General features: G+C 36.4%; 1 protein-coding gene across 1 annotated transcript; it reads right to left on the reverse strand.

Annotated features, from left to right (window-relative positions):
- Nucleotides 16,624–17,695, reverse strand: LOC109225989. The gene is made up of 3 exons (XM_019390793.1): nt 17,200–17,695; nt 17,000–17,095; nt 16,624–16,829 (listed from the first exon to the last, which is right to left on the reverse strand). The coding sequence occupies exons 1-3, from the start codon at nt 17,693–17,695 to the stop codon at nt 16,624–16,626; spliced, it is 798 nt and encodes a 265-aa protein (XP_019246338.1).

Here is an 18,807-nt window from a genome sequence, read left to right on the forward strand (position 1 = left end):
GCAGCATATATCCCTCCTTAATTCAAGGTACCGTATATCCCACCCCTTTCACATTTCTCTCTCCCAAACCCTCACCCTCACCCTCACCCTCACCCACGTTTATGTACTGTTATTAAACATAAAAAGAATCATGTAACTAAAATTAGTTACATGATTTATCAATTTACTTTGTATTATTTTTATACAATGTCTATGTGTCTATATACATATAGTGTGTAGAAAAAAAATGTATTTACTTACAAAATGAAAAAAATATATAATTGAGAAACAATGACGAATAACACCCCGTACAAAACAGTACCTCTACCTGGTTCTATGCAAGCATTATTCCAGAGTTAATGCGCAGAAAGCAATATCTCGTATATTCATTTTATAGTTAAAGGCACTATCACCCGGAAATGGAAAATATATCTTGTCAACACCGTTTCCTATTGCTCGTAATTTTAATTATTAGAATATATTTTCTATTTTGTATTCAAGATACTTATAAATTCAAAAAATTGCTTCTAATTGTGCTCGTTTATGATGATAGGCTATAATATAGCATATTTTAGTCGCTTATTACACTCGAATTTACTGCACTTTAATTGAGTTTGCGCTTTAATCGCTAGTGTTTTGCACTAATTGTGTGTTTTATGCCTTGTAGGTGTGATTCCGAGCTATATAGATGTTATAGAATGAATTTAAGTGATTTGAAGCTCTGAAGTCTGAGTAAAAGCTCAAGGAATTAAGCCGGGATCGTGTTTGGAGGTCAAATTTGATAATTAAGTACGAACGAAGACTTGGGGAGGCATATTGCGCACTGTCTAGTAAAATAGACATAACGTTTTACTCAGAACTTCATTTGGGCTCCACAATATATGGTTGGAAAGCTAACTCAAAGGGCTACAACTTTCATGTTTTACGTTTTTCCAAATTCCAAAAGGAACAGGGTGAAAAACCGCGGCAGAGTGTACTCGCGGACAACTGAAGAATCAGAGGGCATGTTTGGCCGCAGTTCCACCGCGACCGCGGCAAAACCGCGGCAGGAAGAGAAAATTTCAGGGACTAAAGTGCAAAACATGGGAGTTTAAGTCCTAAACCCTATATTAAACAAAGGAGGCCGGCCAAGAACAAGAGGAGGACATATTTTGGACACAAATTAGACCTAAGGAGGCGGAGAGACACTACTTTAGGGTTAGACAACACCCTTGGAGGCAAGAACACATTGGGAGCAAGGCGGAGAATTCTTCTACGAGTTTTTTTCCTTCCTCTTCCTATTTTTAATTGTTGGTTATGACTTTTAGTATTGTAGTTTTACATACTATTATGAATAGCTAATTTGTTATCTAGAGTTTTGATAGAACCTTTTGTAGGATAAATTCTTGTTATGTTTTTATATAATTGAGCCATAGCTTTTCTCTATTTGTTCAACTACGTTTATATTCTGGTTGATTGAAGAGCTCTCAATTAGCTGTGCCTATTTAGTATGCATAACTCGGGAGAGAGTGCATATTTAGGTAATTGTTGAACAACACCACTCCCAGAGTATATGAGGGATCAATAACCGAGGGTTTAAAGGTGGGATTAGGGATAACGAAGCCTTGGGTGCGATCTGAAGTGAGTTGTATTAAAAGCCAGCTAGCGTAGCTCGGGAGAGTGCGTCTAGTAAATTGTCGTAATTACTCGGGAGAGATTTACGGCAATAAGAGTGCTCATGATCGGTAGAGAATACTTAGGAGAAATTATAGAAGACATAGCGGGAAGGATTCCGACAATAGGGGAAATCATAACTCTAGACCTCCTTAATCTTTTCTCTAACCCTCAGTATCGTTAGTTGTTAATTTACTATTTTAATTTGTTAGTTAATTAGTTAAACATAAGAATCTTAATATCTATAAGTTAGGAATTGTTCAAGCTTGTCTTCTTGGTGATAGTGAACAGCTGTAGCTAAACCTTAGTTCTCTGTGGGATTCGACTCCGGACTTGTAAACCGGATTATATTTGCAAGGACCGCATTGTCCTTTTTATAAGGCATAGTTGCGCGTGATCAGTTTACGTAACGTAAAACTGAACTTCAGGGTTGTGATGCATCCATACTCATAAAGTCAACAAAGTCTAAGCAATCGGAAAGAAGCGCCAAGTAATTAATGTAGAAGTTTTAGTCGTTTTTGATTTGTGAAAACAGAAAACAAAGCATCTACAATCAGAATACAAATAATCTACAATTTGTCTACAAAATATCTACAAACTAGGTACATTGAATTTTTATATCCCAATTCCCATTCAATTACAGTTTAATTGGGATTTTCGACATAATTGCGTTTTTTGCAGAAGATTTGTAGAAGTTTTAGTCGTTTTTGATTTGTGAAAACAGAAAACAAAGCATCTACAATTAGAATACAAATAATCTACAATTTATCTACAAAATATCTACAAACTGGGTACATTGAATTTTTATATCCCAATTCCTAATTGGGATTTTTGACATAATTGCGCTTTTTCAAAAGATTTGTAGAAGTTTTAGCCATTTTTTATTTATGAAAACAGAAAATAAAGCATCTACAATCAGAATACAAATAATCTACAATTTATCTACAATTTCTGCAATATGTCTTCTTCTTCGAGTTTCAATCTGAAATTAAGTCAAAACCAAGTCTAATCTTTTCATTTGTAGACATTTCAGTAATACAAAGGGTGCCGAGGGGCTCTAAAAGTATAAGGGCGAGACATCGAATCTTGCTCCTAGCTAGACTTTTTCCTCTTTTTTTCTCTTATATTGTCAAGCACTAGCTTTCTTTTGCTCCAATTATTAGGTCATCTATTTTGCTCTTTCAGTTTTCACTAGCGACGTTTTTTTAGCCAATATTACTACTTTTATTCTTTTGGTTCTGACTTTGTTTTACTTTTTTTTTGTTTACTTTTCTTTTGTTGCTTTATCTAATACACCATAGCAAAGAAAGAAAAGAATGTTTGCTTTTAAAAACCAAGGATTCCTCCAGAACCGCAAATTGTGTTATTCATCATAGTTTTACGGCGTCGGTCATATTAGTACTATAGTTTTCTCATTAATTTTTTTATCGTCATATTTAAATAGTTGCATACTTATATGATGTATTAGTAGTACCTTCACGTCAAAAAGAGTTAAGCACCCACGAACCCAAAATCCTGGATCCGCCACTGAGCGGGAGCTTAGTGCAACAGACTGTCTTTTTTTTTGTAATTAATGAAATGCTTTTCTTACAGAAAATCCAAAGAGTAATCGCATATCATTGACAATCTAACACTTACAAAAGAAATCATTAAGAATTTAAACTCTTATCTATAAAATAAGCAATATATACCATTTTTCCAGCCAGAAACACAAATAAGAGAACTACTAAGCATAATTGTTTCCGATATGCTAAAACATTGGAAAGCTAAAAATTTGTTTACTGCAATTCAAAGGATAATATCCTTGCTTTCACAAGATGAGAAGATTTGATACAAAACATACTGTTAAATGCGCATATATTGCTACTCGGCTCCTCTATCAATCTGATTTTGATATGAATAATCAACCTGAAGGCTAGCCCGATCAAAATGGACCCTTTTCTTCTGATGGTGCTGCCTTCGTATACTTCACAATATACCAATCACAAATGGACTGATTGCATATAGAAGAAGAAAGTTAAAACAGAACCAGTCATTCATCGATGCACATAAACGTAGAGGAACTAAAAGGAAAACAAGATAAAGATATGAAAGTAAATTGAATTTCAGTCATTCATCGATGCACATAATCTTCAATAGTAACCTTTTTGTAGATTATTTGAAAAGGCATAAAGCCAACAAATTAGTGGTTCTAACTTCTTGAAAATTAGAAAGCACCGAAAACTTTTAAGGACTACAAACAACAAGGATCTGGTGTTGCCCTTGACTGGCACTTTATGAATAGACTGATGTATCATAGACGAACTTAACCTTGAAAATTCTTACTTTTGTTTTCTGATCTTCCGAGGATACCTCAAAGACATTGTCTCCTTCTTCACAACTGGTACAGCAAAAAACACCTCTAGGATAAAAAATAAAAATAGACTCCTCGTCACCTTTCTTGTCGAATGCATATGCAGTAGCTGCAGCAATATCGCTGCTGAAAATTGTAGTTGCAGTGGAGAGAACTACAGCATATTTCAGCTTATTTAGCTTTTGGAACTGAATCAACATCAATCTTCAGGAAAAATAAATTACTTGGCACATCCGTAGCTCCACTTCTTCATACCACACCACAGGCTAAACAATGATTGTTCATAACATAGCCATCGCTACTAAGATTAGTCCTCTCCCAAAAGAAGTCTTGAGTGGAACTATCTCCCATATAAATGCACCAGTACGATGTTTGAAATGTTCCTACAATATTGTAGCTTGTAAAATTAGCAAGTTCACACCCCACCAACATTTCATGACCAACTCTTGACTTTGCTGAATTGGCACAATCCATCAGAATGGTAAGTGGAATATAATAATGGAACATTCTCTTTGAATCTGACATCTTAAGAAACAAGCTCAAAGCCTGCATTGTGCAATATAAGCTCAGTGCACTAATAAGTGCAAACTCATCTTAAAAACCAAGCATATGATAGATATTTTTCTTTTATTGACATCATCCAATATATCCCAGCAACAGCAAGTTCTACTGCAGCATTTTGACCCTCAACAACTTTATTATCATGCTCACGCGCTAATCCAGCAAAGGTGTAACCCACCAAGATCAAACACCATAGTAGTTTTGTTAATTCTCTCAACAAGATCATAAGCTAATGAGACAGCGACACCAGTGTCATTGTTTGCCAGAGACACCTTCATCGCTGATTCCTTCCATATTCCACTAACTGCTACTAAAAGAAACCAAATTATCACAAATGAAATAAACAACCAACCCATCCTACATGTGTCATAGTGCTGCCAGCTGATTAAACGAACTAATAGGATGACATCAACATCAATCCTAATAATTTTCAGAAAATTCTTTGTTCATCAAGGTTTAGATAAAGAAAAGAAATTACTTTTTTGTCTTGGTGGAATTTGAACCCTAGTATATAACATTTGCACCCATTTCATTTAATATATAGGTGAAAGTCATTCATGATGCAAAATTTGTGTAGCTTAATTCAGTCATATTGGTTTCTTGCCATTGTATATGCTATGTGATGAAGATATATGGAGCTCCATTAGCTCCACGTTGTATGTATATGACAGTCAAATATCTTGTAATTGGTGTTTCTACTCCATTTGTAGTCTTGAACAAAATCAAGAGATAATGTCAACAAAAAAAAAAAAAAATTTATATATCTTGTAGCAAACACATTTTGTGTTCTAACGATAAATCTTTTAGCAAATGGTTGGCCAATATTTGTTGCAGCTCATCAATCCATTCCTTATAAAATGATCTTTTTTGTTCCTCAATAACACACTTAATTATATAATTTCTGAAACTATATCACTAGAGAACTAATAGCTTACCTATGGCTGAAAAGCTTACCTAAAAAACCCATGGCCAAAATGGTGCACAAGATGCCAAGGGCAAGTCTATAGCAGGTGAAGGGTCGTCAGTAGAATACCATTTATCGGAAAATGACACTAAACTGAAATTCCTGGCTTCGTCACTGCAAGAGACGGCCCAAGTGGCAGTGGTCATGGTACCACTTCCGGTCCAAGGCCATCTCAATTGACTCCTCCATCTCTCTCGACTCGTTTCCTTGTACAATATCCCTGTCCATTATATTGAGCTGTTGCTCACATTCAACAGGTGAAAATTCGGGCTCGTGGTCTTGATCCTCTCACCATTACAAACATTTCATTTCCATGAATTTCAAACACCTTCTTTTGAAACTCCCCTTCCAAATCCTAATGCTTCTAACAAATTCCCAAACCAGCTAATGCCTTCTTTCTACGCGGCGTTTGAACTCCGCAACCTTGTTTGCTCTCTAGTACGCGAACTTCTAAGCGCGAATACTAAAAAGTGGTTGCTATTTATGATAATTTGATGAATTGGGTGTTTCAAGATTTGCCTGAAGTACCAAATACAGAGTGCTACTCTTTCAATAGTAACTCAGCTTTCATGACATATTCATTTTTATGGGAACTCAAAGGAAAACCTGTTCTACTTGGAACTGAATATTTTGAGGATATTCCATCAATTGGAGACTGTTTTCCTACAGAGTTTTGGGAAGATCTGAACATACAAGAACAATTTAATGGGAAGATCAGTTGTGGTGAACTTTACAATTCGTCCAGAGTAATAGAAAGTAAAGTTTATACCTTGATTTAATGGCCAAAGAATATGATGGACTGAAGCAATGGGCTATAGTTCCATTCAATCCTTTAGAGCCAAAAGAGAAGAGCAATGACTCAAACAAACACCACGAGTCCCTCGATTGGCTTGACAAACAAGAACCTAACTCAGTTAATTTTGTGTCATTTGGAACGACTACTTCTTGTTGTCTAATGAAGAAGTCAAAGAACTCGCGATTGGTCTAGAGAAAAGCCTTAGCTAGCAAAAGTTCATTTGGGTACTCAGGGATGCTGACAAAGGAGATATTTTCACAAGTGAAGTTAGAAAAGTCCAATGCCTGAAGGATATGAAGAAAGAAATAAAAGGAAGAGGGATTATAGTAAGAGATTGGGCACTCTAGTTGGAAGTATTAGCAAATAATTCAACGGACGGTTTTATGAGTCATTGTGGATGGAATTCGTGTATGGAAAGTATGTCAATGAGAGTTCCTATAGCAGCATATGCATTCAGATCTGCCTAGGAATTCTCAACTTGTATTAAAGTATTTGAAAATTGGATAACTGTTAGGCCATGGACGCGTCGAGATGAACTTGTTACATAAAAAATGGTTGAAAGTGCTGTGAAAACTTTGATGGCTTCAACAGAGGGCGATGAGATGGGGAAAGGAGCAGCAGATTTGAGTAATGCTATACAAAATCAGTAACAAATGGGGGCGTAAACCGCACTGAGATGGATTCTTATTAAGAGTCACGTGCACAGTTGTATTAGTTGGTTGAGTGCACGTGTGAGTTAGTTAAATGTATATATGTATTGTTGCTTATCTGAATGAATAGACAGAACTCAATTTCATTTTCTCTTCCTCATTCTCTCTTCTCTCTTCTCTATGCTATATTATGGAAAGTACGATGACCTCCAATGGAGGTTCCTTATCTTAACATGGTATTAGAGCAGCGATTAGGGAATTGATACTGCTTCTTCTTCACTAAGCTGATTCACAGTTACAAGTTCTAGGAATATCCGCCATGGGAGATACATCGACACCTTAAATCGATCATCGCCATCCTCTCTACCTTCAATCGTCTGATACACCTGGAGCAATTTTGATAGATATCAAGCTCACAAGTCCAGAGAATTACGGATTGTGGAATAGGTCGATGCATTTGGCTTTACTGGGAAGAACAAGTTAGGTTTTGTAGAAGGAATGCGTGTGAAAGGCTTGTACAAAGGAGAACTAGCAGATCTGTGGGAGCAATGTAATGCTGTGGTACTTTCATGGATTGGAAAGAGCGTTTCACAGGAATTATTGTCGAGTATAGTCTATGTATCAGATGCTTCAAAGGTATGGGCTGAGTTCAAGGAAAGGTTTGGCAAATCGAATTTAACCAGATTCTATCACCTTTGGACCCAAATTGGAACCCTAACTCAAGGTACGGATTCTGTTACTACTTATTTCACTAGAATGAAATATCTTTGGGATGAACATGACACCTTGATACCAGGTCGTGGTTGTAATTGCAAAGAATCAGAACCTTTTTTGAAATATTTTATCAACAGCGTCTAGTGCAGTTTCTAGTTGGACTAAATGAGACTTATGCACATGTTCGTAGTCAAATTCTACTAAAAACCCCTGTACTGATAGTAAATCAAGCATATGCCCTAGTAATACAGGAAGAGAGTAAACGAGATCTTGGTGTGATGGACCTAAACAAGGAACCATTAACTATGTTAGCTGGAAGAGGACAAGTGATGAAAGGAAAGAAACCTGGCATGATTTGCGAACATTGTGGGTATAAGGGACATGAAAAGGAAAATTGTTACAAAATTGTGGGATATCCACCTGATTTCAAAAGCAAAAAGAAGACAATGCAGGGTACTAGTTTCAGAACCTATGTGAACAACACAATAGTTGAGGGAACCAGCTCTGTTGAAGGACAGTCACAAGGTCATTTCTTTAATGAAGAGGAGTATAAGCAGCTGGTGAGTTTGTTAAACAAATCAGCATCATCTGGTGACTGCAAAGCCAATATGGCAGGTATTGTTTCCCTGCTATCCAAACTTGTGGTATTGAATGGATTATAGATTTAGGGGCATCTCATCATATTACTTCCTGTAAAATAGAACTAATTGACAATAGGCAATTAAGGAATCATGAAGGTAGAAAAGTGCAGGTACCAAATGGTAACAAGTCACAGATAACTGATATAGGAGATGTAACAATTTTAGGAGGTCAGAGGATCAGAAATGTCTTACATGTGCCAGATTTCAAGTTTAACCTACTTTCAGTAGCCAAGCTGACCAAGGACCTTGTTTGTACTGTAAAATTCTTTCCTGATTTTTGTCTTCTTCAGGGCCTTTACAGTGGCAAGGTGATGGGGATTAGTAGAGAATCTGACGGCCTATACATTCTCCAAAAACAAACAAAACCAGTAGTAGGAGTAACAGTAATAAAAGGGAAACATGACACAAAATTGTGGCACTCAAGACTAGGACATCCTTTCATGAAGGCAACACAACACATACCTACCTTGAGAAATCTAGCAGATGAGTATGTGCAACAGGAATGCCAAGTGTGTCCAATGGCAAAACAACATAGATCAATTTTTTCTGTTAGTAGTAGTAAATGAGACTGTATCTTCCAGCTTGTACATGTAGATATTTGGGGTCCCTATAAGAGGCCTGCATATGATAAGAAGCATTACTTTGTCACAATTGTTGATGACTATAATAGGTACACTTGGATTTGCTTAATACAGTCTAAGTGTGAGGTATTGGTTGTATTGACAAATTTCTTCTCAATGATAAAGAATCAATTTGGTATGACCGTTAAGGTGTTGAGATCAGACAGTGGCACAGAGTTCTTTAATTCTAAATGTAATGATTTACTTTCTAGTCTTGGAGTGATTTATTAAAATAGTTTTCCATATACGCCACAACAAAATAGAACTGTAGAGAGAAAACATAGGCATATTTTGGAAGTTGCAAGGACTCTAAAACTTCAAAGTGCTATCCCAATTAGATTCTGGGGTGAATGCATTAGAACTGCAGTCTATTTGATTAACAAATTTCCTACTGCAGTACTAAATGGCAAATCACCCTATGAAATGATACATGGAAAGGTACCTAAAATGGAGAATCTAAGAGTGTTTGGTTGTTTATGTTATGCTAGTGTCTTACCAAGGGAAGATAAGTTTGCTGCAAGAGCAAAGAAGACAGTATTCATGGGCTACTCAGAAACACAAAAAGGATATAGGTTGTATGATTTGGAATCAAAACTCTTTTTTGTGAGTAGAGATATGTCTTTTAGAGAGGATATATTTCCTTTCAAAGAAAAAAGGCATGAAGATGTTTGGGAAGATGACCTATTCCTGATGGATCCTATAGCACAGAAGGATGTTCCATCAGCCAATTCAGAGGAGAATTTCCAGCATAGCCCATCCATTGAACATCAGGTAACAGTTGATCAAGAGGCAACCAACGATACAAATTTAAAAGCAGCACATTCAGAGGCATATGATACCAAACTTAGAGCCAGAGCCTGCAAAGGCAACTAAGCAGAATTCCAACACAAGTAGTGTCAACTCAGAGCCGACATTCTTAGATGAACAACCTCAATATGAAACCTTTACAGATGTCCAAACAGCAGGGGAACAACCTGATGATTCAGAAGTGGATAGCAGCAGACCCAGTAGAGTGACAAAGCCTCCTACATAGCTAAAGGATTATGTCACTGGGAAGAAGTCTTCAGCATCTTACAAATATCCTATCACCAACTATGTGGCATATAATCACCTTTCTCCTACCAATCAGCCATATGTTGGACTTGTTACAACCCCTACTGACCTAAGAAGCTTCAAAGAAGCAGCTCAAAATGAGAAGTGGGTGGATGCCATGAAGCAGGAACTCAGTGCATTGGAAGACAACCATACTTGGGAGATTGTTGATCTCCCAGCGGGCAAACAAACAGTAGACTCTAAGTGGGTGTATAAGATTAAGTACAAAGCCAACGGAGAGGTAGACAAATACAAGGCCAGGTTGGTGGCAAAGGGATATACACAACAAGAGGGCTTGACTATCATGAAACGTTCTTCCCAGTTGCCAAAATGATAACTGCGAGGACAATTATAGCACTAGCAGCCTCAAAAGATTGGGAGTTATCACAAATGGATGTAAATAATGTCTTTCTACAAGGAGATTTATTTGAAGAGGTATACATGGATCTCCCATAGGGTTTTCACAGACAGGGGGAGTACAAGATGTGTAAACTTCTCAAATCACTGTATGGCTTGAAGCAGGCTTCACGGCAATGGAACATCAAACTTACTGATGCCTTGACAGGTGCAGGCTATAATCAGAGTTCCTATGATCACTCTCTGTTCTAAAAAAGGGCTGGTAATGATATAGTTGTTCTCCTGGTATACGTAGATGACATCCTCATCACAGGTAGCAATAAGGAATTAATTGAGGAGGCTAAAACCACACTCCATAACAAGTTCAAGGTGAAGGATTTGGGATAGTTGAGATATTTCTTAGGGATTGAGGTGTTAATATCACAATCTGGGATCTTACTCAACCAAAAGAAATATGCTTTAGAGTTACTAGCTAACATAGGCCTTAGTGGATCCAAACCTGCTACTACACCTTTAGAGATGAATCTCAAACTCACCACTGTTGAGTATGATACTCATGTGGGAAGGTCTGATGATTAACAATTGCAGGATATTGTTAGTGATCAGAAGCTAGTGGGAAAATTGCTCTATTTGACTATTACCAGACCAAACATAAGTTTTGCAGTGCAAGTACTGAGCCAGTTTATGCAGCAGCCCAAACTATCACATTGGAGTGCAGCCTTAAGGTTGATCAACTATATAAAAGGGTCACCTCGACAGAAAATACTCTTGAAAAGAGGTTCAAACATAGGACAATTGGAAGCCTTTTGTGACTCAGATTGGTTGCCTGTCCAAACACAAGGAGGTCGGATATGCAATCAAGCTAGGAGACTCTTTAATATCCTGGAAATCCAATAAGCAACGGACTATAAGCAGAAGCTCACCTGAAGCTGAGTATGGAAGTATGGCAGCAGCAGTAACTGAAATAGTATGGCTAGAAGGATTACTACGGGAGTTGAATGTAGAAGTAGCAAAGCCAATTACATTAATGTACAATGATAGCAAGGCAGCCATACAAGTTGCAGCAAACCCAATCTACCATGAAAGAACAAAGCATATCGACATTGATTGCCATTTCATTACAAAAGATCAAGAATGGACTGATACATTCAGAGTACTTGGGGAGAAAACAACAATTGGCAGTTTATTCACCAAAGGATTAGGAGCAACACAACATCATTATCTGTTATCCAAGCTAGGAGTGTTAGATGTATACTACCCTCCAGCTTGATGTGGAGTATTAAGAGTCACGTGCACAGTTGTATTAGTTGGTTAAGTGCACGTGTGAGTTAGTTAAATGTATATATGTACTGTTGCTTCTATGAATGAATAGACAGAACTCAATTTCATTTTCTCTTCCTCATTCTCTCTTCTCTCTTCTCTCTTCTCTCTTCTCTCTTCTCTCTGCAATCTTCTAGAAAGTACGATGACCTCCAAGGAGGTTCCTTATCTTAACAATTCTTTCATTGCCCATATTAATCGTTGAGTTTTCATTGGAAATGTAGTGGAATGCATCCAGAGTCTAGTTAGCACAAGAGGTATTATGTAAGATAACATCTAAATACATATATGTAGGGAATGCCATGACAAAGGAAAACATATTCTCATTTATTCTCTTCCGTGAATGATCAATTTTAGTTAACTTGCCTTATAGATTATTGTAACATCTTTTATTAAAGCTTAATATATATAGTGACGGTAGCTGTAGAGATGATATTTGTGGGAAAAAAATATTTTTTTTCCCGATAGAGAAAATGTTGTAAATGTTACAACATGCGCAGCGAAAGCAAGCAAAACAATCCAGGCATCAAATACATGTAAACTAGACAACTCTATAATTACTAGATTAGAAGCACTAACCTCTTGAAATTGTTGGACAAATCCTCCACACAGCAAGAATCCAAGGCTGCAATCTTCTGCTATGCTCCTAGTAAGATATTGGACGAATTTGCTTTGAGTGGGCAAGAACAATACAACTCTAAAAGGTAAGTTATTTGGTGAAAATTGTCTTCCTTAAGTAGACACATTTTCAACCAAAAATAGGGCTCCAAAAACGTGTAGGATTCTACTTGCACAAGTAGAATCCTACTCTAACTCTACCAGATGACTTTTCTCCCAAATCACTTTTTACCCAAGTCAGTCCAGGTTTTTACTAGGTATACTAGGGACCACAGAAATAATAAGAGGCTACTAATTGTAGTATTACTTCAAAATTTTGCATGAATTAATCCTTACTATAATTAATTGCAGTTTATTCCACTAAAAACTACAATTGAACTTTAATATGAATTATGAAAATTCACTAACACTTATTTTAACTCCCCATGTTAAGATCCCAAATACCAGTTAATTAAATTAAATTACTGAAAATCCAATTTAATCAACTAATTAAATACTTTATAATTCCGCTTAAACTATTTCATGTGACAGATACAAAATCCACCGGCCGGGTTTTCACATGAAAACTTATAAGCTTACATAAAGGGGTATCGTCAAACTCAAAACCGAGTCATGAATTCTATCAACTAATTATTATTTCACAAATATATTCATTATTGTCCAATCTATCAGGCATACGCTAACTCTGAATAGAGTTTTACCTTTTGATAGATCAAAACAATAAAAAAATCACATTGATCATAATAATTATATCAAGATTAGGAGTATAAGCTCATTTAATGAATCAGAGAAGATGTTTTTTATATATATATATTCAGTATAAAAATATCTTTTCTCTACTTGGCCCGTTCAATATACACTAATTATACTAGCACAAGAAGTCGGAGTGAAACCACTCTCATAATTAAGACAAATTATACTATAATCTTGTGCTATAATCATCAAGATATTTTGCCCAATAATATCTTCGATTGTGAACATAATTTATTAATTATAAGAACTGACAATTTAATCTTCTGTGCATGAGCTAAGATTCCATATACTAAATTGTCTTCTACATAACTAAAAGGACACACAAGTAACAAATTATTTATTTAAAGTAGTATTTTATTGAATTGAATAAATTAAATAAATAATTATTCCATAAAGAATAAAATAAAATACTATGTCTAAACCGCATGGTTAATAGTATATCCCAACAATCTCCCACTTAGACTCATAACCATGCGTCTAATACTCTAATACCCATTCCTTCTACATGCTTGTCAAAAATCTTCTATGGCAAGCTCTTTGTAAACGAGTCTGCCAAATTGTCCTCTGACGCAATCTTCAACACTCTTGCATCACCTTTGTGAGTTATGTCCCGAATTAAGTGATATTTACGCTCGATATGCTTACTCCTTTTATGGCTTCTTGGTTCCTTCGAGTTTGTAACTGCACCACTATTGTCACAATAAAGTACAATCAGTGCTTGAACCGAAGAAACTACATTAAGCTCTTTTAGAAAGTTCCCAAGCCAAACAGCCTCTTTAGCTGCCTCAGATGCAACCACATATTCGACTTTCATGGTGGAATCAGCAACACATGATTGCTTGATGCTCCTCCAACTTATGGCTCCACCTCCTAGGGTAAAAACATATCCTGAGGTAGATTTTCTAGAATCTCTATCTAACTGGAAATCTGAATCAGTATAGCCAATGGATGCAAGATCACCTGAGTGATAAACCAACATATAATCTCTAGTCCTTTTCAAGTACTTGATTATATGTTTAACGACAGTCCAGTGTTCTCGTCCACAGTTACACTGATATCTACTAACCATGCCAACATCAAAGCAGATATCAGGTCTAGTACATAGCATAGCATACATGAGACTCCCTACAGCAGAAGCATAAGGGACCACGTTCATATTTTCTATCTCATCGGTCGTTTTTGGGGACTGATCTTTTGACAGAGAGATTCCATGTCTAAAAGGGAGAAAGCCTTTCTTGAAATCTTGCATGCTAAACCTGGTGAGAATATTATCAATATAAAGTGCTTGGGGATAAGCCTAATATCCTTCGCTTGAGATCTTGCATAAGCTTGATCCCAAGGATATGTGTCGCCTGTCCCAAGTCTTTCATATCAAAATGCAAGGACAACCATTCCTTTACTGAATTCAACATGCTCACACTATTTCCTATGAGAAAAATATTATCCACGTACAAAACAAAAAATGTAACTTTATCTCCATCCCACTTCTCATAGACACAAGACTCATTTTCACATTGATCAAAACCGAAGGTTTTAATCGATGTGTCAAAACAAGTATTCCATGTTCTAGAAGATTGTTTCAATCCATAAATGATTTTTTTAATTTACACAACATGTGCTCATTGCCACTTTTTATGAAACCAACTGGTTGTGCCATGTAGATGCACTCATCAAGACTTCCATTAAGAAAAGCCGTCTTGACATCCATTTCCCAAATCTCATAATCGTAATGAGCAGTAATGGATAAGAGAATCCTAATGGATTTAAGCATGGCTATTGGCGAAAAGGTTTCCTCATAATCGATCCCTTCTTTTTGAGTAAACCCTTTTGCAACAAGCCTAGCTTTAAAAGTTTGCACTTTTCCATCCACTCCTCTCTTTTTCTTATAGATCCATCTACAACCAATGGGTTTGACTCCAGTAGGTGGTTCCACAAGATCCCAGACTTGATTGGAGTACATGGACTCCATTTCAAATTTCATAGCAACAACCCAATTATCACCATCTGTATCCTGTAGTGCTTTGTCGTAATTAATAGGTTCTATATTAGGCTCTTCAGGAATTCTATCATAAGATTCTCCCAAGAGCGCAAACCGGAGAGGTTTTTTAATAATTCTCCCACTACGACTAGTCACTACAGGTGTAGTCTGATTTTGTTGTTGAATCACAACATCATTTTCTGGAACTGAAGCCTCAATGTTATCTTCCACATCTTGCGGTGTTGGGATATCATTAACTTCTTCCTGGAGTGCAGCCTGCAGAACAATTTCAGATTGCTCAATAATCTGAGGTTGCTCAACATTACTCCCACTACTTTGGGATGGTGAGATGTCAGGCAATTGCTCCTATGCATTCTGCTGCCTATTGACATTTCTCCCACTATGATAATGCAGTGGTATGTCAATACTGGCTTCCGGGATACGTTCCAGAGATGAGTCTTTAGTTACTCAATTAATTAATTCCTGTAAAACTAGTTTACTTCCAGGAATATGATTCATTAAATAGTCCTCTTCTAAAAATCTGGCATTTATCATAATAATTATCTTCTTTTCTTTGGGACAATAAAATAAACCGCCTTTAGATCCTTTTGGATATCCAATAAAAATGCCTAAATTTGTCATCTATTCCAATTTATCCACTTTCCCTTTCAGCACATGTGCTGGACAACCTCAAACCCGAATGCGCCGTAAACGTGGCTTGGCCCAGTACACAATTCTACTGGAGTTGAAGGTACTGACTTTGAAGGAACCAAATTTAGAATGTAATTTGCTGTTTCTAAAGCATATCTCCAAAGGGAAGAAGGCAAATCAGAATAACTTAACATTGATCTAACCATTTCCATAAGGGTCCTATTTCTTCTTTTTGTTGTGGTGTTCCTGGAGCAGATAATTGAGATGTAATTCCACAATCTTATAAGTATTTAATGAATTCCGTAGAAAGGTATTCACCACCACGATCAAATCGCAATGTTTTGATATATTTATCATGTCGTTTCTCCGTTTCCGTCTTAAATTCTTTGAATTTCTCAAAGCATTCAGACTTACGGCACAACAGATAAATGTATCCATATTTTGAGTAATCATATGTGAAAGTCACAAAATACTCAAAACCACCTCTTGCTTGTATATTCATAGGGCCACACAAATCAGAGTGAATTAATTCTAACTTGTCGCTGGCTCTATTTCCTTTTGGGGGAAAATGGCTCTTGGTCATTTTACCTTCTAAACAGTATTCGCATGTTAGTAGCGACTCCACTTTCAATGAACTCAAAGGTCCATCAGAGACCAATCTCAAAATCCTATTTAGATTTATATGGCCTAGATGTAAGTTCCATAAATAAGTTTGGCTCAATTCAGAAATACGTTTTCTTTTATGCGGCAGATTAGTGTTATTTAATTCTCTTGGTTGTTGTAGCACATGAGGAGATATATCAAGAATAAAAAGGTCATGTACTCTAGCAGCAGTGTAGATAAAACGTTTATTAAACTTAATAACTGCAGAGTTATTAGCAAATAAACAATACAACCAACATCAATTATTTTCGAAACCAAAATCAAATTCCTTGAATAGAAGGTACATAGAGAACATCTTTCAAAACTGAAACTCTATCACTACTAAATGAAACTCTAATATCTCCTAATGCTAAAGTTGGTGCTGGATCGTCATTTTCTTGAAAAACGCAAACTTCATTCTCACTTAGCCGCCGCATTTCCTGAAACCCCTGCAAAGTAGTGCAGATATGAATAGTGGCTCCTGAATCTACACACCAAAACATGATAGAGACAACCGCTAAACAAGTTTCAACGACATTTAAATTTGAATTACCTTGCTTATTCAACTTTGCCAGATAGGCAGGGTATTGCTTTTGTGATGCCTAGGTTGCTTGCAATGGTAGCACTTTCCTTTGGGCTTTTTCACACCGGGCGCACCTCCAGGTGCCAATACCTTTTGAGCCTTTTTCTTTTTCTTACCGCCTTTCGACTTAGAAACCGAAGCTTTCTCAACATTGAGTTCCACAATTGGAGCTTGTTATTTGTTAATAGATTCTGCCGCTTGCAACTCATTCAACAATTTCGCAGTGACAAATCCATTTTGTTCATATTATAGTTCAAGTAAAATTGTTGAAAACTGTCAGGCAGAGTCAGCAGGACCATCTCAACTTGAGATTCCTTATCAATCACAGCTCCAAGGACCTCCAGTTCATTCAGAAGACCCGTCATCTTCAGAACATGGTCCCTGGCCGATGATCCTTCAGCCATCTTGGTGTTCAAAAGGGCTTCCATGGCTGTTTGCTTAGCCGCACAATTTTGCTCACCGAATATCTCTTTGATCCATTTGAGCATGTCATAAGCAGACCCCATAGACTGATGCTGATGTTCCAAAACTTTTTCCATAGAGGCAAGAATGTAACATCGCGCCATCTCATCAGCCTCGACCCATTTGTCATAGGCCTTAACCAGATCATCAGTAGCATTTTCAGGTTTTTCTGGGCACTCCTCAATGATTACAAATTTGTAACCTTCAGCGGTTAGGACAATGTCAAGGTTCCTTTTCCAGTCAACATAATTCCGTCCTTCTAACTTGTTTTGGTTCAAAATTGAGGTAAGTGGGTTGAATGAAGACATGGTTAATCTGAGAAATAATCATATTAAATAGATCAATAGTTATGTATTTAGAATAATAAATAATTAAATTCAAAATAGCACATTACACATATAACCATGCTCATTGAACAGTTAGATTCGTTAGGGAAACTTAACTATTCATGCAAAATATATGAGTTATGTAAGATATTTATCCCATAAATTAAAACAGGACCAACTCAGATGGAGAGTAAATTGTTAATTTAAATAGGTAAATATCATTTTTATAAACTCTAGTTTCATTGAATCAACGTGTAACTCAGTTGGAGAGTTTATACAAGTAATCAAATAACTAGAGGCAAAACTACAGTAATAATCTATAATGAACTTATCCGATGTGGAAGAAGACCTATGCCAACATATAAATTCCTTATATTACTGTGAAACATGATTAGAAACCTTGTGAATTGAAACCTACCATCACTAATTTCTTTAGAAAAAATTAATTTTTTTTCCAGAAAATAGAAAAATAGCCAAAAACCCATCTAAACGACAGAATTTCAAAATTCCAAATTCATGACCTATTTATAGAATTCTATTTTTGACATTTTTCAGGGTTTTAATTATTTTGACTCGTTCAAATCACATTATCTAGTTAGATGTAAGACGACGTCTGATACCAATTGTTAGAACATGCGCATCGGAAGCAAGCAAATAATCCAGGCATCAAATACATGTAAACTAGACAATGCTATAATTACTAGATTAGAAGCACTAACCTCTTGAAATCGTTGCACAAATCCTCCACACAGCAAGAATCGAGGGCTACAGTCTTCTGCTATGCTCCTAGTAAGACCTTGGACGAATTTGCTTTGAGTGGGCAAGAATAATACAACTCTAAAAGGTAAGTTATTTGGTGAAAATTATCTTCCTTAAGTAGACACATTTTCAGCCAAAAATAGGGCTTCAAAAACGTGGTGCAAGTAGAATCCTACTCTAACTCTACCAGATGACTTTTCTCCCAAGTCACTTTTTACCCAAGTCAGTCCAGGTTTTTACTAGGTATAGTAGGGACCACAAAAATAATAAGAGGCTACTAATTCGAAATTTTTCACGAATTAATTCTTACTATAATTAATTGCAGTTTATTTCAC

This window comes from Nicotiana attenuata, chromosome 5, assembly GCF_001879085.1.
Source record: "Nicotiana attenuata strain UT chromosome 5, NIATTr2, whole genome shotgun sequence".
NCBI classification, from domain to species: Eukaryota; Viridiplantae; Streptophyta; class Magnoliopsida; order Solanales; family Solanaceae; genus Nicotiana; species Nicotiana attenuata.

Bases quoted from the DNA above. Each gene is read 5' to 3' on its own strand.
- LOC109225989 (XM_019390793.1), bottom strand. From the start codon at position 17,695: ATGTCTTCATTCAACCCACTTACCTCAATTTTGAACCAAAACAAGTTA. The intron at 17,096-17,199 runs GTTTTCAACAAT...ACAAATAACAAG, and splicing joins CCTGCTGACTCTGCCTGACA to CTCCAATTGTGGAACTCAAT. The intron at 16,830-16,999 runs GTGCGCCCGGTG...TTTGGTGTGTAG, and splicing joins AAAGGTATTGGCACCTGGAG to ATTCAGGAGCCACTATTCAT.